This window comes from Natrix helvetica, assembly GCF_964273705.1.
Source record: "Natrix helvetica genome assembly, chromosome: 1".
Lineage (NCBI taxonomy): Eukaryota > Metazoa > Chordata > Lepidosauria > Squamata > Natricidae > Natrix > Natrix helvetica.
The window spans coordinates 366,812,121-366,833,943 of record NC_138548.1 but is presented as its reverse complement, the minus strand read 5'-3'; the positions used below and the strand labels follow the sequence as shown (position 1 = coordinate 366,833,943).

Below are 21,823 nucleotides of genomic sequence, written 5' to 3'. Positions count from 1 at the left end.
GATGTACTTTCTCTGAAGAATGATTTCCAGAGCTTGGGGTATGAACTTAGTAGTATAGGTTGTAGGCTTATCTTTTCAGAGGTTTTACCAGTATATAAGGAACAAAAAGGGAAGGGCCAGTGTGTAGCAGAGTTTAATGTGTGGCTAAAGGAGTGGTGTAAAAGGGAAGGCTTTGGTTTTATTACTCATGATGCCTGCAACTGGTCTAATGAAAAACTGTACAAAAGATATGGTTTGCACCCATCCTAGAAAGGGACTGAGTTACATTAAATTCACAGATTTTCTGGATAAACATTTAAACTGAACCGCGGGGACAGATAATTAATTGATACAGAACATTTCTGTCCCCAGCAATCTAAAACTCATAGGGTTATCAGTGCATGTAACATAGATGTTTGTGCAGGTAAGATTATCACTCCCGCTGTCAAGCAAAACCAAGCATTTAATAGTGAGTGCCATACCATGTGCATGAATCAAACAAGTGGCAAGAAAATAGGGGCACTCAGGCATAACACAGGTTATGTAGACAGTAAACACAGGGTCAATAAAATGGACTCAAATGTCTATACACCAATGCACAGAATATGAGGAATAAACAGGGCGAATTAGAAATTCAAGTAAATGAGGGCAGATACGATATTGTTGCCATTACAGAAACTTGGTGGGATGAAACCGACAAATGGAACATACAGCTAGAAGGGTTTAAATTATTTAAAAGAAATAGACCAAATAAAAGAGGATGTAGAGTTGCACTATATATAAGAAATAACTAAGCCTCTACAGAAATAGAGCACAACAATGATGAGAACTATCTTGAATGCATTTGGGTCAATATTAAAGGGGGGAGGGGAATGACATTGCCATAGGTCTATATTACAGGCCACCCAACCAAGCAGAGGAAGTAGATGAACTTTTTGCTAGTCAGCTAACTAAGGTATGTAGGAAGCACACCACAATAGTAATGGGGGATTTTAAGTACACCAACATCAACTGGGAATCAAACTCTGCACCAAGTGGAAGATCCAACAGGTTCCTAACAAACCTAGCAGACAACTTTGTTTCCCAAAAAGTAGAGAAGGGAACAAGGGGATTGGCCATATTGGACTTAGTTCTCACTAGCAGAGAGGAAATGATAGAAGGTGTTGAAGCCACAGGAACCCTGGGGGCAAGTGACCATGCAATATTGGAATTCAACATTATGCAAACACAACTAGTAGAACAAAGTCAAAACTAGAGTCTTGGATTTTGAGAGAGCTAATTTCAATAAACTTAGAGAGAGCTTGGGAAGAATTCCATGGATGAGAATCCTCAAAGGGAAAACAATTCAAGAAGCTTGGGAAATTTTGAAAAATGTGATTACAAAAGCAATACCAATGAAGAAGAAAAATAACAGCTCCCAAAAGAAACCGGCATGGCTGCATAAAGAACTCTCTGACAAATTGAAAGACAAAAAAGTTAAGTATAAAAAGTGGAAAGAGGGGGCAGAACTAAGGCAGAATATCAGCAAATAGCCCGAGCATGTAAAGATGAAGTAAGGAAAGCTAAGGCTCACAATGAAGAAAAGCTTGCCACAAAAGTAAAAAATAACCAAAAAAGCTTCTTTCAACATGTTAAAAACAAGAAAAAGATTAAGGAAACAATTGGTCCATTGCTGGAAGAAAGTGGCAAGAAGGTGACAAGCAACAGGGAGAAAGCAGAACGATTTAACTCATTCTTTGCATCTGTCTTTACACAAAGTGATAAAACAGTCCAACCTATCAAAAACACCACCACAAAAATCAGATTAGGAACCCAAGTTGAAATAGGGAAGAAAATGGTGAGCACCTGTCTACCCTAGATGAGTGAAATCACCAGGACCAGATGGATTACACCCCAGGGTTCTGAAGGAACTGGCAGATGAGATCTCAGAACCACTGAACTATATCTTTTAGAGATCCTGGAGCACCGGGGAACTGCCAGAGGACTGGAAAAGAGCTGATGTGGTTCCCATCTTCAAAAAAGGGGGAAAAAATAGATCCAGGAAACTACAGACCTATCAGCCTGACCTCAATACCAGGAAAGATTCTGGAAAAGATAATCAAGCAATGGGGGGAGCAGATGGAGGTCGTGCGCTGGCATACCACACCCATAATGCTATGCATGTGACCCCCCCCCCCCACATGCTCATTTAGTATATAGGTCCTCAATGGAAGGCAGGTTGGTAACAATTGTTTTTTCTGCAGTTCTAATTGTCAGTTGAAGTCTGTGTCTGTCTTGTTGGGTTGCAGAGCCAAACCAGACAGTTATAGAGGTGCAGACGAGAGCCTCAATAATTCCTCTGTAGAACTGTATCAGCAACTCCTTGAGTAGTTTGAGCTATCTGTGTTGGCGCAGAAAGAACATTCTTTGCTATGCTGTTTTGATGTTAGGTGTCCATTTTAACTCTTAAAATATTATAGAATCTAGAAAGTTGAAAGTTCTATCTATCATAGGGATATCGATGTTGATACTGTGTGGTTTGGTATTGTAGGAAGTGGTCGTATAGGAGGTTTTCCTAATAAGATACCTTATTGTACAGGTATCTGATGTGGTTTTGCCAAGCTTCACCTGCTGCTGCTTGTCTCTCAAAAACGTATAATCCACTTACAAGTGTGGTCAAGCACAGCTAGCTGATTTAGTTTAATTAGAAGAACATCTGGAATGATGGTATTGAATGCCGAGCTGAAGTCTACAAAAAGGAACCTTGCATAGGTCTTTGGAGATTCAAAATGTTGTAGGATGTAGTGAGAGCCATATTAACAGCATCACCTGCTGATCTATTTGCTCGGTAGGCGAATTGCAAGGGGTCTAATAGCAGATCCGTGGTGTTTTTCAGGTGAGCCGGCACCAGGCTTTCAAAAGTTTTCATAACTACGGATATAAGAGCAACCAATCTGTAGTGATTCAGTTACTTGATGGAAGGTTTCTTCGGCACTGGGATGATAGTACAGCATTTGAACATTTCTAATGATGTTGAAGCAGGAGTTATCTAGTCTGGAACTTGTGCTTTTCCTAGGTTTTTCCCGTGAAATAGACCTTTCACATCATTTTATGTAATCATCAGAGGTACAGGGCCCAAAGGGATGAAGTCAGTTGTTGGAGGCTTGTCTGTTGTTGGTGTGTCCAAGATGGGGATTGTGGAGATAGGTGACAATAATTTACTCTCAAACCTATAGAAAAACACATTTGGGTCATCTGCCAGTTGTCGATTTCCTTCAGCATGGAAAGGTTTGCTGTACCCCGTGATATTTTCAAGAGTTTTCCACATGTTTACAGGTTCATTTGTTGAGAACAAATTCCTTAGATTTTCAGAGTAGCTTCTTTTTGCTGTTCTGATCTTCCTTATTAATACATTATGCTTAACTTGAGGAGTTAAGACACCACCTTGAGGAGTTAATTACAACAACAATCTTCTCACATGACTTCCAGAGGACACATAAAAGCACACATTCTTTTCAGCCTCCACAGATAAGTTCAAATAGAAATGGAAAAATACAGATAAGAAATAGCACAGAAAGCATCTAAGCAATTGTGCTCTTTCCTTCCTTGGAGTACGAGAAAGCCAGATCCTTCTCCCTCCCAGGAGACAATATCTGATTATAATAATAAATATTTATTTATTATTAGTGATTTTTAAATAAAAAACTAACTATAATCTGTCTTCTTGAACTCTCTGATTGGGGACTAGAAAACTCTTACCCAGAGAGACCACATTCCTATGATTTTCAACCATGACTTCAGAATGGAGTACTTTTTGGTCAGGATGCAGTTGAGACCATTCCTCCTCAGAGAAATACACAGCCACCTCCTCGAAGGACACAAGACTTTCCTGAACATGGAAAAAAGAAGACAAGAGGAGAATTTGGAACATCTGTTCAAGTTAAACAATGATTTGCACAAGGGGATAGAAGGGGAACTCATCAAATTGACAGGAATATCAACACTCCAGAAGATAAATTCAAGATATGAAATGATCAACAGCTTATCTAACTAATGAAATTCAGCAGCTAGAAATGTAAGGTTCTACAAGGAAAGAAAAAATAAATGCACATAGAACAGATGATATCTAGCTAAGCAGTAGTAAATGCAACACAGATTTTGGAGTCCTAGTGGACAATCACTTCTACTTCTTGTAATTCATTGTTGGGGTGGGGTGGGGTACCTTGCAGAACAAGTTAATCAGTGGTCTTTAAAAACATTCCCTAAACAGAATCAGAGGGTAGAAATGACAAACCGTCATGTCCCAATAATATTCTACAGAGAAAGCTGTATTGAAAGCAACTTGAACCTACTATTATGCTTTCTATGTCTCTCAGGAACACAAAAATTATCCAGCCCAAACAAGGAGGGGAAATAGAAGGAGAGAGCACTCTGCACACCCACTTTACTTACTGAAGGAAAGGGAGACTACAAAAATAACAATTTTTCCCTTTCTTACTTGATTTGGAGGTTCAACCACTGTTTGAGCTTCATTGTAAAAAACAGAAAACTTCATTCTTTGTTTCTCTGTAAGAGAAAAATGCATAATTAACAAAACAGGAGGATATATTCTATAGAAGACAAAAGATAGTGAAGGTAAGACAAATGGGTAATCTGAAGATCCTTCAATTACCTCCTGAGGTGTCCCGACTTGGATTTTCCACAGGAATCCTCCTGCAAAATGGCTCCTGAGGGGGATTCGATGGATTCTTCTTTCCCACAGTGCAGCACTTTAAATAGGAAGAAGGAAAAAAGAAGCAGAATTAATGTACATCACAGTGGATTTCTCTATTTGGAAGTCAACCTCAAAGCTCCCAATATCCATCAGTGAGGTTGAATGAGAAAACAATGTCCTACAGGAATTGGTGGAAAATCTCCACCTGATATGAATGCCAGAGAAGTTTGGGAAGGAGGAGTGATGAGTTCAAACACATTCTTTATTCCCTTTTGAGCTCCCTAGATTAAAGTGTCTCACCTGCAACTCAACCTGCTCTTTCTTCTCCTCCGCCTGGCTCAGGAGGAAGCCTTCTGCCAGGGCAACCGCCTGGGAGCTGGTCTCTGCTCCACACTCCCGCACCCAGCGTTTCATCTTTGGGGGAAGGATAGCCAGGAGTTGCTCCAGAACCACCAGGTCCAGCATCTGGGCTTTGGTGTACTTTTCTGGTCTCAGCCATCCCCTGCATAAGCTGTGGAGCTTGCTGCAAAGTTCTCGGGGACCATCAGCTTCCTGGTATTGGAGGCTCCTGAAGTTGCAGGGATGAACTTCTGAATGGAGGATGGTTTCATCCATCATGCACGCGATCCGGGATTCAACCCGGAGGAGAGCTGGACCCGTGTTTCTCTCTCTTTCCCTCATCCACCATCAAGCCTCCCATGCAACTCTCTCCTGCAGCCTTTTCAGCACCTGCGCAGTTCCAACGGTTAAAGAGAGCGAGTGATGCGTTCTAGAGAGGAAAAGCCTCGAGGCTGTCCCTCCGTTCGCAGCCTCCTCTGGAAAGCCAGCCGAAACCTTCGCCCTCTAGTGAGGCAAAGGGGAGGCGCCTGTTCCTTTCTCACATCCCTCCTTCGCATCCCTTTGCACGGCAAAGAGCCCCCTCACCCTCACCCTCACCCTGGACACGTTCTGGATTTCCCGCCGCCAGAATCTCCTGTAGCCTCTCCGCCTCCCTGTGAAGCCCCAGGGATTAAGGCGAGCGAGTGCACGATCCTAGAGCGGCGGCAAGCACTTGTGATGTCACGACTCCTTCAATGTGGAAGCGCCCGGCGTTACCTTATCTTGGCCGAGGCCGCCCCCTGGAGGATTTTACCTAAACTTACAGGATTCCCCGTAAGGGCGGGAAAGACTCGGAGAGAAGCAGAAAATAAACGGGGTTTTCCCAAAGGGATTGGGGAGTGAAGGGTTGATTGGAGACGGCTTCTCCCCCTCCCCCGACTTCGAAAGGTTTAACTGCTCCTTCCTTTACAGGAATTCACCCTTTCTCTCCCTCTGAAGGGAAGCCATTCCGGCCCTGGTTTCCCCAACATCTTCTGAGGTAAAATTTACCTCAGACTTCATTTCTTTGAATCTTTTCTGCCCAAGGAGACTTCTTTGCATCTTGTGTGCTGATCCTGTGCAGCGTCAGAAAGGAGAACCTGGCCAAGGGAACCTTTAAGATGTTTATCATCCATCCATCTATCTATCTTCCTACCCATCCATCATCCATCCTACGGGACCTTTATGATGTTTATCATCTATCATCTTTATCATTTATTAGGTGCATGGAGAAGGACACCTCCCTGTCCTACTATCCCCATTTATTTGTACCCATTTCCTGTGTTCTTATTCATGCTTATCCTGTTATCTTGTACATATGTGACAAACTAAATAAATAAATAAAATATCTATCTATCCATCCATTCATCTCTATTCATTTGTCTGTTTATCTATCTACTCTCTACATATATTCAGGTATCTATGTATCTTCTATCTCTAGCAATATATTAGTTGATCTATCAGTATTTATATATGCCTATCTAGGTATATGTCTGTCTTGTCTATCTATTGATCGATCTAGCTATCATCAATCTATCATCTATCTATCATCTAATATCTCTATCCGTATTTGACTACCAACATCTTCTGAGGTAAAATTTACCTCAGACTTCATCTCTTTGAATCTTTTCTGCTCAAGGAGTCTTCTTGTGTGCTGAGCCTATGTAGCGTCACAAAGGAGAGCCTGGCAAAAGGCACCTTTAAGATGCCTATCATCTATCTATCATCTATCTATCTATCATCTATCTATCATCTATCCATCCATCCATCCACCCACCCATCCATCCCAGGGCAGCCCGTATCGCTTTGGCCCAATCTACCCAGTGCAAAGAGGAAACATCGAGCCAGTGTGGCTTCCTCCCAGTGTACCCAGTGTGAACAGGAGAAACCAGACCCGTGTGACTTCCACCCGGTGTACCCAATGAAAAAAGAAGAAATCGGGCCAGCGTTGCTTCGGCCAGGTCTACCCAATGCAAACAGGAGGCATACAAGCTAGCCATGCCCACCCAGGTGGACATACCCACCATCAGCCATGCCCAGTGAGTGGTGTCAAGCTGGCCATACCCACCCAGTTCCCCACACCCAACCTTAACCACCAAATGTAAGCTGCAATACCCAAATTTAAGAAAAAGATTATCAATATTTATGTACAAGTAGCATTGCTCATCTTCAAATGATACTACCTTCAAAAATCTGGGGTTCACAAATAAAACATCATGTGCTAATTGCTTTTGCTTTTGATTAGTCATTTCATCTCTCAGGCTACCACTTGTGAGGGTTTGGACACCTTTTTTTAACCTTCCCTAGATCATTACACACATACAGGAAATACAAAAGAGTTAACCAAGAATTGTATATGCATTCTCACCCAAAAATATTTATGAGGCAGCCAAACTGGTCACTACCACACTGCAGCCCCTGCGTGCTCGCCCCCTCCCTCAAACCTCATCCTCTAATGGATGTGCTCCCCGCCCTTCCCATTTCCGGGGCTGTTTTTGGCTACCTCTGCCACCACAGCTGGGATGCAGCAGGAGGCTGCACAGCAACCCAGTGCATCTGGCAGGCCTGATTGCACCCACCTGCGCAAAGGTATGCATATTTCCACAACACTAGAACTATTTTGTCTTTGAGCAGATGAGTCCAAGCAGCGCTTATTTCACACAACTATATGGACAAAGTTACCATGGCACTGAGAAAAGGATAACTGCAAAATGAGTAAACAGTGTAATCAGGCAGCTGTGAAGGCAAACACAAATCAGGGACGCATCACCAAATGTATTACCATTAGGAAAAAGGAGGTCTTAACCCACTACATAGGGCTTTCGTCAGATCCCATTTGGAATATTGTATCCAGTTCTGGAGACCTCACTTAAAAAAAGATATTGATAAGTTAATTGTCCTCACTGTAAGGAAGATTCTTGTTAATTCCAGGCTGTTACACTCCTTGATTAATTCACATCCATTTTTTCTTCTGCCCTGTGGTGCTTTGGAAAATAAATCGACCTCCTGCTCTTTGTGGCAGCCTCTCAAATACTGGAATACTGCTATCATGTCATTCCTAATCTTTCTTCTCTCTAAACTAGCCAAATCCAAATCCTGCAACTGTTCTTCATATGTTTTAATCTTCAGTCCTTTAATCATCTTAGCTGTTCCTCCAGAATAGCTTGCCTCCAGAAGTTGTGAATGCTCCAACACTGGAAGTCTTTAAGAAGATGTTGGATAGCCATTTGTCTGAAACGGTATAGGATTTCCTGCCTAGGCAGCGGGTTGGACTAGAAGACCTCCAAGGTCCCTTCCAACTCTGCTATTGTATTGCATTGTTCTTTCCACTTTTTCCAAACATCATTTTTGTAATGTGATGACTAAAACTGGATGCAGTATTTCAGGTGTAGCCTTACTGAAGCTTTATAAAATGGGTTCTACTACTTCACGTGATTTTGATTCTATGCCTCCATTTATACAACTAAGGATTGTATTAAGGCTTTTTTGGCTGCTGCGGCACACAGGTGACTCATACTTAAGTAATCATCCATGCATGGAGGACAAAAACTTCAACTGCAGTGGCTGAAATTAAGGCAAGCATATGGAGGCAGCAATAGGTGGCGGCACCAACTGGTGGCACTGGTGGCGATAGGTGGCAGCGATCCCTGCAGCCAGAAATAGCTTATCAGAGACGTTCCAGGAGGCAGATCCAACCACCAATCAGCTACTCCTGCTAAATCAGGCTGTGCTGAAGCTGATCAGACTGTATGATGTTTGCTTCTCTCCTGTGTGGATTTTGTTATGAGAAGTAAGATGACTTCTCCGAGCAAATGTCTTTCCACACTCCATGCATTTAAATGGTTTCTCCCCTGTGTGGATCTTTTTGTGGGTAATAAGTCTAATGCTCAGAGCAAAGGTCTTTCCACACTCCATGCATTTAAATGGTTTCTCTCCTGTGTGCATCTTTTTGTGGATAGTAAGTCTATTGCTCAGAGCAAAGGTCTTTCCACACTCCATGCATTTAAACGGTTTCTCCCCTATGTGTATCTTTTTGTGGGTAGTAAGTCTACTGCTCTGAGCAAAGGTCTTTCCACACTCCATGCATTTAAATGGTTTCTCCCCTGTGTGCATCTTTTTGTGGATAGTAAGCCTATTGCTCAGAGCAAAGGTCTTTCCACACTCTAGGCATTTAAATGGTTTCTCCCCTGTGTGGATCTTTTTGTGGATAGTAAGGCTATGGTTCAGAGTAAAGGTTTTTCCACAATTCATGCATTTATATGGCTTTTCCCCTGTGTGGATCATCTTATGGCGAAGAAGATGACTATTTCGAGCAAAGGTCTTTCCACACTCCATGCATTTATATGGCTTTTCCCCTGTGTGGATCATCTTATGGCGAAGAAGATGACTATTTTGAACAAACGTCTTTCCACACTCCATGCATTTGTACGGCCGCTCCCCTGTATGGATCAACTCATGGGAAAAAAGACTACGTTTTCGAGCAAAGGTCTTTCCACACTCCATGCATTTATACGGCCTCTCCTGTGTGTGGATCATCTTATGGGAAATAAGACTACGATTTCGAGAAAAGGTCTTTCCACACACCATGCATTCTTTGGTGTGAATCGCTTTTTGAGATATACAGAAGTTATTTCCAAGAGAAGGAATGAATGTCCGATTGTAATTTTCTCTATTGTAACTTCTTATAGCATCTTCTCTTTTGTTTTGGGTTATATAGTGTTCCTTTACATGTAATTTAGCTTTAATTAGCTTCACATTTTTCCCAATATATTTTTTCCTTATTTTCTCTTGTTGGGCAGGAAAGTCATGCATCCAATTATTTGGCTGGTTTCTTTCATGGCTTTCTAATTCCTTTTGAATTCCAAAGTTCTCCGTTCCACCTCGAGCAGTGATCACTTGGAACAGTTCACAGGAATCTTGATTCTCTTGCCCAATGCCTTCAAAGGAAAAGAGAAATGAAAATGATAAGAAGGTTAAAGAAAAAGATCAAACTGGAGAAAGTCAATGAATTGTCTTCTGAATTTTTCTGAAATTCCATATGTTATATTTTGCATGATTAAAGTGCTGTGATATGGACTTGAGGGAACAGTCGTACCTTGGGGATTACCTATACCCAAGGATGCTTTAGTCACACTGCATGAGGCCTTTTTGTTTTTTTTAAATAAAGTTTTTATTTTCAGACAAACACATAGCACATATAACATAAAAGCCTCTTCAACTACACACAGTGTGTCGATTGTTTACAAGGTCTTTCTGTGTCTGTCTTGTTTGGTTGCAAAGCCAAACCAGACAGTTATAGAGGTGCAGACGAGAGCCTCAATAATTCCTCTGTAGAACTGTATCAGCAGCTCCTTGGGTGGTTTGAGCTTTCTGTGTTGGCGCAGAAAGAACATTCTTTGTTGTGCTTTTTGATGTTAGATGTCCATTTTAAGTCTTGAAATATTATAGAACCTACAAAGTTGAAAGTTCTATCATAAGGGTATCCATGTTGATACTGTGTAGTCTAGTATTGTAAGAAGTGGTAGTATAGGAGGTTTTCCTAAAATCTACCACCATTTCTATAGTTTTGAGTGTGTTCAGTTTAAGATTGTTCTGGTCAGACAACAAGGCTAGTAGTTCCACCTCCCGTTTGTATGCAGATTCTTGTTGTCTCGAATGAGATCAATCACTGTTGTATCATCTGCAAACGTCAGTACTTTAACAGAGAGATCTTTTGAGATGTGTTCATTGGTGTATAGAGAGAAGTGAAGAGAGCACGCAACTCTGAAGGGCCCTGTGCTTATTGTACAGGTATCTGATGAGGTTTTGCCTAGCTTCACCTGCTGCTTCTTGTCTCTTAGAAAACTTATGAAACTTTTACAAGTGTGGTCAGGCAAAGCTAGCTGATTTAGTTTAATTAGAAGAATATCTGGAATGATGGTATTGAATGTCGAGCTGAAGTCTACAAAAAGAACTCTTGCACAGGTTTTGGAGATTCAAGATGTTGTAGGATGTAGTGAGAGCCATATTAACAGCTTCACCTGCCGATCTATTTGCTCGGTACGCAAATTGCAGATCCGTGTTGGTTCTCAGGTGAGCTGGCACCAGCCTTTCAAAGGTTTTCATAATTACAGATGTCAGGGCAACCAATCTGTAGTTATTCATTTCCTTGATGGAGGGTTCCTTCGCCACTGGGATGATAGTAGATCATTTGAACATCTCTAGTGATTTATTAAAGATGCTGGTGAAGATGGGGGCCAGTTGATCAGCACAAGCTTTTAAGCAAGCAGGAGTTATCTTGTCTGGGCCTGGTGCTTTTCCTTGCTTTTTCCCGTGAAATAGACCTTTCATATCATTTTCTATAGTCACCAGGGGTGCAGGGCCCAAAGGGATGGAGTCAGTTGTCGGAGGCTTGTCTTTTGTTGGTGTGTCTGAGATGGGGATTGTGGAGATAGGTGACAGTAGTTTACTCTCAAACCTACAGAAAAACACATTTGGGTCATCTGCCAGTTGTCGATTTCCCTGAGAATGGAAGGGTTTGCTGTATCCTGTGATATATTCAGGAGTTTTCCACATGTTTGCAGGTTCATTTGTTGAGAACGGATTCCTTAGCTTTTCAGAGTAGCTTCTTTTTGCTGCTCTAATCTCCCTTATTAATACATTTCTGGCCTGATTGTACAACATTCTATCGCCTTTTCTATGGGCTTCTTCTTTGGCACGATGTAGCTGCTTGAGTTTAGCTGTGAACCGAGGTTTGCTGTTACCATATATTTGCAGGTTTCTGGTCCGCATACATAGGTCTTCACAAAAACTAACATATGATGTTACAGTATCTCTGAGTTCATCCAAGTCTGCAGAGGTATCTTCAAAACGTTCCAAAGAGTGCAGTCAAGGCAAACCTCTAGTTTTATATTGCTAAACCCAACTTATTAGCCGCTTAACGTAAATTAGTCAGAAAGAGTGAAGGAAGGAGTTTTTATTCCACTTTTTCTTAGTCTATTCAAAATCCTCCCTTTTCCGCCTCCATCGGCTCCTCCTTTTCTTTTTGTACATCCATTGTTCAGAAGAAGTTGCTTTTTCCTGCATTAGAATCTCTTCTGCATTTGTAGAGACTGGGGGTGAGGGGGTGTAGGCACAGGAAGCTTGCTTGATGCTTAATAGTTGGTGTCTTGAGTATGAGATCCAAAGTGAATCACAGAGAATAATAATAATTAATCAGAGAGCATTTCACCAAGGCTGCAGAGTTAAGCCTTAGTGAAATATTTAACTTGAGGAGTTAAGACACCATACCGAGGTGTTAATGACAACACAATCCTCTCACATGACCTCCAGAGCACACATAAAAGCACACTTCATTCTTTTCAGCCTCCACAGGTAAGTTCAAATAGAAATGGAAAAATACAGATAAGAAATGGCACAGAAAGCATCTAAGCAATTGAGCTCTTTCCTTCCTTGGAGTACGAGAAGGCCAGATCCTTCTCCCTCCCAGGAGACAATATCTGATTAGTGGTTTTTAAATAAAAAACTAACTATAATCTGTCTTCTTGAACTCTCTGATTGGGGACTAGAAAACTCTTACCCAGAGAGACCACATTCCTATGATTTTCAAGCATGACTTCAGAATGGAGTACTTTTTGGTCAGGATCCAGTTGAGACCATTCCTCCTCAGAGAAATACACAGACACCTCCTCGAAGGACACAAGGCTCTCCTGAACATGGAAAAAAGAACACAACAGGAGGATTCGCAAGGTCTGTTCATCTTCATCAATGATTTACACAAGGGGATAGAAGGGGAAATCATCAAATTGAGAGTAATACCAAGACTCCAGAAGATAAACTCGCGATATGAAATGATCAACAGCTTGAGCCCTATCTAACAAAATGAAATTCAGTAGCGAGAAATGTAAGGTTCTACATTCAGGAAAGAAAAAACAAATGCACAGGCATAGAACAGGTGATGCCTAGCTCAACAGTAGTAAGTGCAACAGGGATTTTGGAATGCTAGTGGACAACCACTTCTACTTCTTGTAAACTCATAGTTGGGGTGGGGTGGGGGTACCTAGCAGAACAGGTTAACCAGTAGCCTTTAAAAAACATTTCCTAAACAGAATCTGAGGGTAGATTTTACAAACCATCATGTCCCAGTAATATTCTACAGAGGACGCTATGCTAATTGAGAGCAATTTGAACCTACTATTATGCTTTCTATGTCTCTCAAGAACACAAAAATAATCCAGTCCAAACAAGGAGGGGAAATAGAAGGAGAGAGCACTCTGCACACCCACTTTACTTCCTGAAGGAAAGGGAGAATACAAAACTAACAATTTCCCCCTTTCTTACTTGATTTGGAGGTTCAACCACTGTTTGAGCTCCATCATAAAAACCCGGAAACTTCATTCCTTGTTTCTCTGTAAGAAATAATTTCAAAATGCATAATTAACAAAATAGGAGGAGATATTCTATAGAAGACAAAAGATAGTGAAGGTAAGACAGATGGGTAATCTGAAGATCCTTCGATTACCTCCTGAGGTGTCCTGACTTGGATCTTCCCAAGGGATCCTCCTGATAAATGGCTCCTGATGGGGATTTGATGGATTCTTCTTTCTCTCAGGATCTCTGATCTCCACAGTGCAGCACTTCAAATCGGAGGAAGGAAAGAAGAAGCAGAATTAATGTGCATCACATAAAATAAAGTGGATTCCTATATTTGTTTTTTTAAAAATATATTTTTATTATTTTTACATTTAAAACAATGCAATACCGCAGAGTCGGAGTGACCATACATTCACATTATGTACAGCTAGTTTCAACCATTAACAATTAATCTACTTAATACATTGTCTATCCTTCTGTCCAATCACAATATATACATTTGTTCCAGTCTTGTCATCTTGTCTTATACCGATCATAAAATCTGTTCCATACTTCAAAATATTCTGATTTCCCTTTATTTTTAAGTTCAAGAGTGAGCCTATCTGCTTCTGCACAGGCCAACACTCTTCTGATTATATCAAGCTCTGATGGTGTATTTTCTTTTTTCCAATGCTGTGCATAGGTTCTGTGCGCTGCAGTCAGTATATGTATAATTAGATAAAGTGTAACTTTCTTAAACCCCTCCAGTATTATGCCTAGGAGAAAAGTTTCTGGTTTAAACATAATTTGTTCTCCCGCCATTTGTTCTAACCATGATTGAATCATTTTCCAATATTTTTTTGCCTCATTGCACGTCCACCACATATGATAGAAAGTGCCTGGTGTTTTTTTACACTTCCAACAGTTTGGGGCCAGATTTTTGAACATTTTGGAAAGCCGGGCTGGGGGAGATGCCATCTGTAGAACATCTTATAAAGATTTTCTTTATATGCCGTAGCCAATGTTAGTTTCTGATTAAGTATCCAAAGTTTTTCCCACTTAGCCAATTACACATTGTAACCGAAATTTTTCGTCCAGGCAACCATGGTTTCTTTGACATGTTCCTCCTCTAGTTTATATTCCAACAAGAATCTGTACAGCACTTTGATCAGTCTGTTTTCTGTCTGTATCAAAAGTTTATCTAATATTGTGTAGTCTTTGGCAATACCTTCGTACTTCCTATCCTGTGCATACCTTGATTGTATCTGTAAATAAGACCTCCATTCTACTTGTACTCCTTGTGATGTCAGTTCTGATCTGGTTTTGATCTCCCCCTAATAAAGAGTTCAATAACTCTTTATATGTGTGCAGCGTCGCCAGCTGCATTAGGGAGGGCTCATACATGAGATGAAATAACAGGATGACAGCAAAGTTTCCTTGAGATGATATGAGCCCCGAATGTGTTCTGGAGCCTGCTTTTATTAAGTCAGAAGGCATTCAAAAAGTTTCCGTTATACATCGTGTGATTACATGATTGGTTACCTGCTTGTGGCAGGGCAGAACTAAACAGGTTAGCATACAGCCATATAATTGGTTAAAGCTTTCCATAGGATGTGGTTTTTTTCTCTCCTGTCCGGAGTTCTCTGGACAGGCTCTGTGGTTAGCATTTCTTGCATAAACAGCAGGTGTTGAAGCATAGCAAAGGATGTGGTTTTCAATGTCGTAAGGCTACCTTGTCAGGTTGTCTTTCATTTAATGTGAAGCAAAATTATTTGACCATTGCAAAAGATCCCAACATCTCCTCCTTTCTTTTTTTATTTCAATGGAAAGGCTGTGGCAGTTGGAGCCGGAGTGTGGCCCAGGCCCCTCCGGGCCCGAGATTCACTATCACTCACTGACCACTGGATACAAGGTCAAGTCCTCCGACTCAGCCTGTATCGTTGACCTTACCCTGATGTTTTTCTGGGGAGATGTTTGTATGGTTTGCAAAGTGAGCTAAAGGATTGACTCATCCTCTTCACTCACGATGAAATTATTTGACACCTCATCCTGAGGTATGGGTTGGTAGGTCCCTCTGCTTTCAAGGTCCCAGAGGGTATTCTGGGATTGCAACAGCATGGTCTGCAATGAATCTATTCTAGATGTGATAAATGTAGAAAAGCGATTAAATAAGCATGGACCAATTGTGCACGCTAATACAAGCAAAATTAATGGTCCTATAAGAGCACTTAGCAAAGTGTTGAGCCAAGGGGAAAGGTTATACCAGTTTCCAAACCATCCTTGTTGATCTTCCCTCTCCTTTTTTCATTTATTCAGGCCTTCTCTGAGTTTTGTCATAGAGTCCTGCACTATGTCAGAGTGGTCTGCATAAAAACAACATTCTTCCCTTAAGGCCACACATAACCATAAAAACAACATTCTTCCCTTAAGGCCATACATAACCCCCCCCCCCTTTTTTTTTTTTAAAGTAAATCGAGTCCTCTTCTGATTTGCAAAACCACTTCTGAGAGGGAGGTTAAAGATTGTCATGTTAGGCAAAGTATTGTTAGGAATACAGTCATGTGGATGTAACTTGGGATGGAATTGGCAAACATGGCGATCCGGAATTCACAAGATGTAGCCTGGGAGTATAAAGTCACACATCAATGGTTGCAGACTAAGGAGACGAGGAGGCAGGCAGCGGAGATGGGTGGGGTGCTGGTGCAAAGTAAGGCCGGATACAGCGACCAGGAACCCACAAGACTTTGTCAGGCAGTTGGACTGCTGCGTAGCCTCTTCCCCAGGTGATGAGATCAGCGGGCCCTCTCCAGGCAGGATCTGGGAGTTGGCGATACCAAACCTGAGGGCGGGGGAAAGAGAGGGAGGGGGAAGAAAAATGCCTTGTGGCAGCAGAGGAGGCAGGAGTGCCATTCAAGTTTTAAAAATTCAAGGAAAATAAGCATAAGTTCAAAATGTTTTGCACCGTTGGGAGGTTAGGGAGGTTTTTCCCTTTTTTGTCAATGTGTCTGTCTAATGCATGTTTTAAGGTTTGGTTAGCCCTTTCAACCAAGGCTTGACCTTGGCTGTTATAGGGAATGCCAAACTTATGAGTGATTCCCCATTTCGAACAAAAGTCAGCAAAGGCACTGCTGGTATAAGCAGGGCCATTGTCAGTTTTGAGTTCATTTGGACGTCCCAGCGATGCAAAGGTACGAATACAATGAGTAATAACATGCTTGGTGGATTCACCCCTTTGGGGTGAAGCCATGATGAACCCAGAAAAAGTATCAATAGATACGTGAATATACTTCCATGGGGAAAAGGAAGGATATTGGGTAACATCCATTTGCCAAATTTGACAACATTCAGTTCCTCTGGGATTGACACCCATAGGAATGGAATGAGACTGTTTACTACAAGTAGGACATTGTTGTAAAATTGCCGAGGCTTCGGCAGCAGTAATGCCAAATTGTCTAATGAGAGCCTTTTTGTTTTGATGAAAGTATGAATGACTTTCCCAAGGAGTGGGAGAGGTAAGAGGAAAGACAATTGTAGACGCAGAAGCAGCAGTGGCAGCTGCATCAGCACGGTCATTGCCTTCCTGGATGATGCCAGGAAAAGGTTGATGACTTCTAATGTGAGAAACATGAAATGGATTTGACCTAGTATTGATAAAAGATTGTAAAGCTAAAAATAATGACATCAAAGAAAATTCAATAGAGGGAGATAAATAAGACATGTAGACGGAAGAAATAACTTGGAAAACATACAAACTATCTACTATAAGATTAAAGGGTTGATGTTGAAAGTGTTGAAAGGCCAATAAGGAAGCAGCTAATTCAGACCGTTGAGCAGAAGTTTGTTCAGATGTGGTTTTAATTATCCATTCACCATCCTGTTGCCAAGTGCATGCACCAAACTGCTTGCTGCCATCAGCAAAGACAGTGACTGCATTAGCAAGGGGAACAGGTGAGTAGGGGGAGGACCACTGAAAAGGTACAGTTTTTGGTTTGGAGCTTCTTTGTAGATTGTTCCTGTTTGCACCGCCCCCAAGGGCGTGGCACTAAGCCTTGAAATGACCAGGTTTCCCACAATTAAAACAATTTCCAGTAGGGCGGGAAGAAGCAGATGAAGAAGAAGCAGAGGAAGAAGAAGCAGGAAACGCGCCATGTTGTTGCAACGCAGCAGCAAGAGCCCCCATCTTGTGGTCAGTTGTACCCACGATGCAACAAGCCTAAAGGAAATCAGCTAAAGTAACCCTGGGACGATTTGCTATAGGTTGAAGAACCTTTTGACAATCTCTATTAGTATTTTCATAAGCCAATTTCAGAGAAAGTTCCTCATTATCAATTTGTCTTTCTAGATTTCCTTGTAAACTGAGCTGGATTCAAACAAAAATGTTATTCACTCTCTCTGACTACATATTGTAATTTCTAAGTCATCTCTGTAAGAATTCCTAATAGGGCAGCAACTAGCGCTGCCGACAGACAGACAAACAAACAAACAATCAACCGCTATTTTCCCATACTCTGTCAATTCCTCAATGAGTTTCGTACCAGACTTTATAGGACCTTCTAGCACAAACACTAGGCCTGTAACTTAAATTGCTCCTTTTTAATTTCTAGTCCCTTTATCTGTACCTCTTTACGTACATTCCTGGCTAGTACTTCTAGGGTTAGTATAAAAAGCAGGGGGATAGGGAGCTATATTTGGAAGTCAAACTCAATGCCCCCAGAATCCATCAGTGAAGTTGAGTGAAAACAATGGAACAATGTCCTACAGGAATTGGTGGAACATCTCCACCTATTATGAATGTCAGAGACGTTTGGGAAGGAGGGGTGAAGTATTCAAACACATTCTTTATTCCCTTTTGAGCTCCCTAGATTAAAGTGTCTTACCTGCAACTCAACCTGCTCTTTCTTCTCCTCCACCTGGCTCAGGAGGAAGCCTTCTGCAAGGGCAACCGCCTGGGAGCTGGTCTCTGCTCCACACTCCCGCACCCAGCTCTCCATCTCTGGGGGCAGGATAGCCAGGAGCTGCTCCAGAACCACCAGGTCCAGCATCTGGGCTTTGGTGTGCTTTTCTGGTCTCAGCCATCGCCTACAAAAGTTGTGGAGTTTGCTGAAAAGTCCTCGGGGACCTTCAGCCTCCTGGTATTGGGTGGTCCTGAAGTCGCAGGGATGAACTTCTGAATGGAGGATGGCTTCCTCCATCATGCATGCGATCTGGGATTGAACCCGGAGGAGGGCTGGGCATGTGTCTTTCTTTCTCCTTGGCCTCTCTTTGCATGGGAAGAGTCCCCACACAACATCAGGTCTCGATGCCTCCCACGAAAGTCTCTCCTGCAGCCTTTTCAGCCCCTGCGGAGCTCCAAGGGTTAAGGAGAGCAAGCGCTGTGTACTAGAGAGGGAAGGCTCAGAGATGTCCCTCCGTTGGCAGCCTCCTCTGGAAAGCCAGCCGAAACCTTCGCCCTCTAGTGGCCCAAAGGGGAAGCGCCTGTCCCTTCCTCCCATCCGACGGCGCCCCCCCCCCCCCCCCCCCCGGTGCAATCTGAATCATTTGAATCGGAATAGAACTGGAAGAGTAGAAAGGGAGATTTTTCAATGGGAAAAAGCAGGAAGGACACTGTAATGTCTCCTTCTTTTCTTTAATGCTGAAGCTCATCTGAATTGGCTTAAAGGACTCCCATTCCCACGGACCTAGATTCTATTTTAGAATTACAATTCTAGAATAGAATAGAGCTGGCAGGGAGATCTTCCAGTCCAGCCTGCTGCTCAAGCATTTCAGATAAGTTGCTATCACGTCTCTTCTTAAAAAACCCCAGTGATGAAGGTTTCTTTTCCCACTGATTAGCTGTCCTCACTGGCAGGAAGTTTCTCCTTAATTCCAGGTTGCTCCTCTCTTTGATTAGTTTCCATCCATTGTTTTTGGCAGATGGGAAAGAGGGAGAGGGGAGGGGAGGGTTAATAATAATAATTTGAATTTATTAGCCGCTCCCTTTCCAAGTAGGACTCGGGGCGGCGTACAATGGAGCATATAAAACATAGAAGATGTATCAAAACACATAAACGTACATACATACAAAACACACATACAGGAAGGAGGGGTGAGGAATGGAGGAGGGGTGAGGAATGGAGGAGAGAAAAGGGGAAAAGGGAAAGAGAAAAATGGAAATATAAAGAGAAAGAGGGAAGGGAAGAGGAACGGAAAGGGAAAGAAGGTTTGGGTGCAAGAGATGGCAAAGTGAGGCTGCTGGCAAAGAAAGATGGAGCTGCTCCAAAGATTCAAGAGAAGCCACCAGGTGGTCTCTCTGGGGCCTCTTTCAATGGGGAAACTGTCAGAGGGTTGGAAACAATGCATTGCCTCTTGATGAGGTGGGCAGGGGGCTTTTGCTGCCCCAGTTCTTCCCCCCTGCAAAACGCGCATCTTCACAATGACCTCAAAATGGAAAGTGTGATTGGCTGTGCTGCTGCCTTGTGTTGGAAGGGAGGGCAGAGGGCGTCCGGTCAAAGCCAAAACAGAAAATAGAGAATGTAAATATAATGGTGATATAAATAATTAATATTATAAGTGTTAGTACTACTCTTATTATATTATTGGAGAAGGTAAAATCAATAGGAAGGCAATGCAGAATGGAGAACTATAAAGGCTAAACATGAAAGCTGATACAGAAGGCTGTACAATTACTTTATATTGTTATGTATGTTTTGTTTATTGTGTTTTTCTTTCTGTTTTTAAAGATTAAAATGTTTAATAAAAACTATTTTTTTAAAGATAGCATTAGATCATCAATAAACAGAGAAAAATAAAAAAAATAAAATAAAAAAGTTCTGAAGACTCCACTGGGACGTAAAGACTCGTCCACGATGGACACAAAAATAGATCTGCTACCTTGGCGATTTAAATAGAGGGGAAAGTGGTTAAAATCAATTGTAAAAAACTGCAGTTAACCTGTTTTTTTCCCCCTTTATATATCTATTTCTTTATTTTCCAGTTTGACTCAGAAACTTTAACGAGCAATATTTGAAAAACAATATTTGAAAATCAGCAATGCCCAATGAGTTGCGTCAAGCTGGCCACGCCCACCCAGGTCACCACACCCAACCCTAACCCTACCCCTCCAAATGGCACCTACAATAAACAAAGTGAAGAAAAAGGTTTTCATTCCTCATGTACAAGCAGCATTTCAAATGATACTACCTTCAACAATCTGGGGTTCACCAATAAAACATCATGTGCTAATTGTTTTTGATTTTCATTAGTCATTTCATCTCTCAGGCTACCACTTGTGAGGATTTGGGCACCTTTTTTAACCTTCCCTAGATCATTACACACATACAGGAAAAACAAGAGTGAACCAAGAATTGTATATGCATTCTCACCCAAAAATATTTATGAGGCAGCCAAACTGGTCACTACCACACTGCAGCCCCTGCGTGCTCGCCCCTTCCCTCAAACCTTATCCTCTAATGAACGTGCTCCCCGCCCTTCCCATTGCCGAGTCTGTTTTTGGCTACCTCTGCCACCACAGATGGGATGCAACAGGAGGCTGCAAATCAGGCCAGTGCATCTGGCAGGCCTGGTTGGATTCCTCTGCATGCTCCTTGGGGCTTCAGCCCAGCGGTCGCGGGGATTGCACCCACCTGCGCAAAGGAATGCATATTTCTACAACACTATTGAGTTCAAGCAGCGCTTATTTCACACAACTGTATGGACAAAGTTACCATGGCACTGAGAAAAGGATAACTGCAAAATGAGTAAACAGTGTAACCAGGCAGCTGTGCAGGCAAACACAATTCTGGGACGCATCACCAGATTTATCACCATCAGGAAAAAGGTGGTCTTAACCCACTACATAGGGCTTTAGTCAGATCCCATTTGGAATATTGAATTCAGTTCTGGAGACCTCACTTTAAAAAAAAAAGATAAATTAATTGTCTTCATTGTAAGGAAGATTCTTGTTAATTCCAGGTTTTTTCTCTCCTTCATTAGTTCACATCCATGTTTTCTTGTCCTGCCCTCTGGTGCTTTGGAAAAATATACTGACTCCCTCCTCTTTGTGACAGCTTCTCAAATACTGGAATACCGTTATCGTGTCATTCCTAATCCTTCTTCTCTGTAGACTAGCCAAATCCAAATCCTGCAACTGTTCTTCATATGTTTCGATCTCCAGGCCTTTAATCATCTTAGCTGTTCAACTTTGGCCTTTTTCCAAAGTCTCAACTTCTTTTTTTGTATTGTGATAACCAAAACTGGATGCAGCATTTCAGGTGTAGCCTTACTGATGCTTTATGAAATGGGTTCTACTACTTCACGTGATTTTGATTCTATGCCTCCAATAAGGATTGTATTAGGCTTTTTTGGCTGCCGTGGCACACAGGTGACTCATGCTTAAGTAATCATTTGGATTCCAAGATCTCTCTCGTTACGGTTTTTGAACCAGGTTTCATGTAATCTGTTTTTCCAGTCCATGTGTAAAATCTT

General features: G+C 41.9%; 2 protein-coding genes across 3 annotated transcripts in view; both read right to left on the bottom strand.

Moving 5' to 3' along the window:
• Positions 1 to 5,499, bottom strand: part of LOC309391850 (zinc finger protein 202-like) — a 28,357-nt gene extending 22,858 nt beyond the window's left edge. Inside the window, exons 1-4 of one of the 2 annotated variants that reach the window (XM_081952648.1) lie at positions 4,973 to 5,499; positions 4,631 to 4,727; positions 4,457 to 4,524; positions 3,718 to 3,847 (exon numbers count right to left, since the gene is read on the bottom strand). In XM_081952648.1, coding sequence (XP_081808774.1) covers positions 3,718 to 3,847; positions 4,457 to 4,524; positions 4,631 to 4,727; positions 4,973 to 5,353 — 676 coding nt within the window. In that variant the 5' untranslated portion in view covers positions 5,354 to 5,499. The remainder of the gene's footprint in view (positions 1 to 3,717; positions 3,848 to 4,456; positions 4,525 to 4,630; positions 4,728 to 4,972) is intronic. The other variant, XM_081952649.1, reaches the window with a different exon arrangement.
• A 3,238-nt stretch (positions 5,500 to 8,737) lies between these two features.
• On the bottom strand, positions 8,738 to 18,783 carry LOC309391994 (zinc finger protein 202-like). Its single transcript, XM_081952867.1, has 5 exons — positions 18,238 to 18,783; positions 13,530 to 13,644; positions 13,349 to 13,416; positions 12,588 to 12,717; positions 8,738 to 9,966 (listed from the first exon to the last, which is right to left on the bottom strand). Exons 1-5 carry the CDS (start codon positions 18,553 to 18,555, stop codon positions 8,750 to 8,752), a joined length of 1,848 nt encoding a protein of 615 aa, XP_081808993.1. The 5' UTR covers positions 18,556 to 18,783; the 3' UTR covers positions 8,738 to 8,749.
• Between the last annotated feature and the right edge of the window lie 3,040 nt (positions 18,784 to 21,823).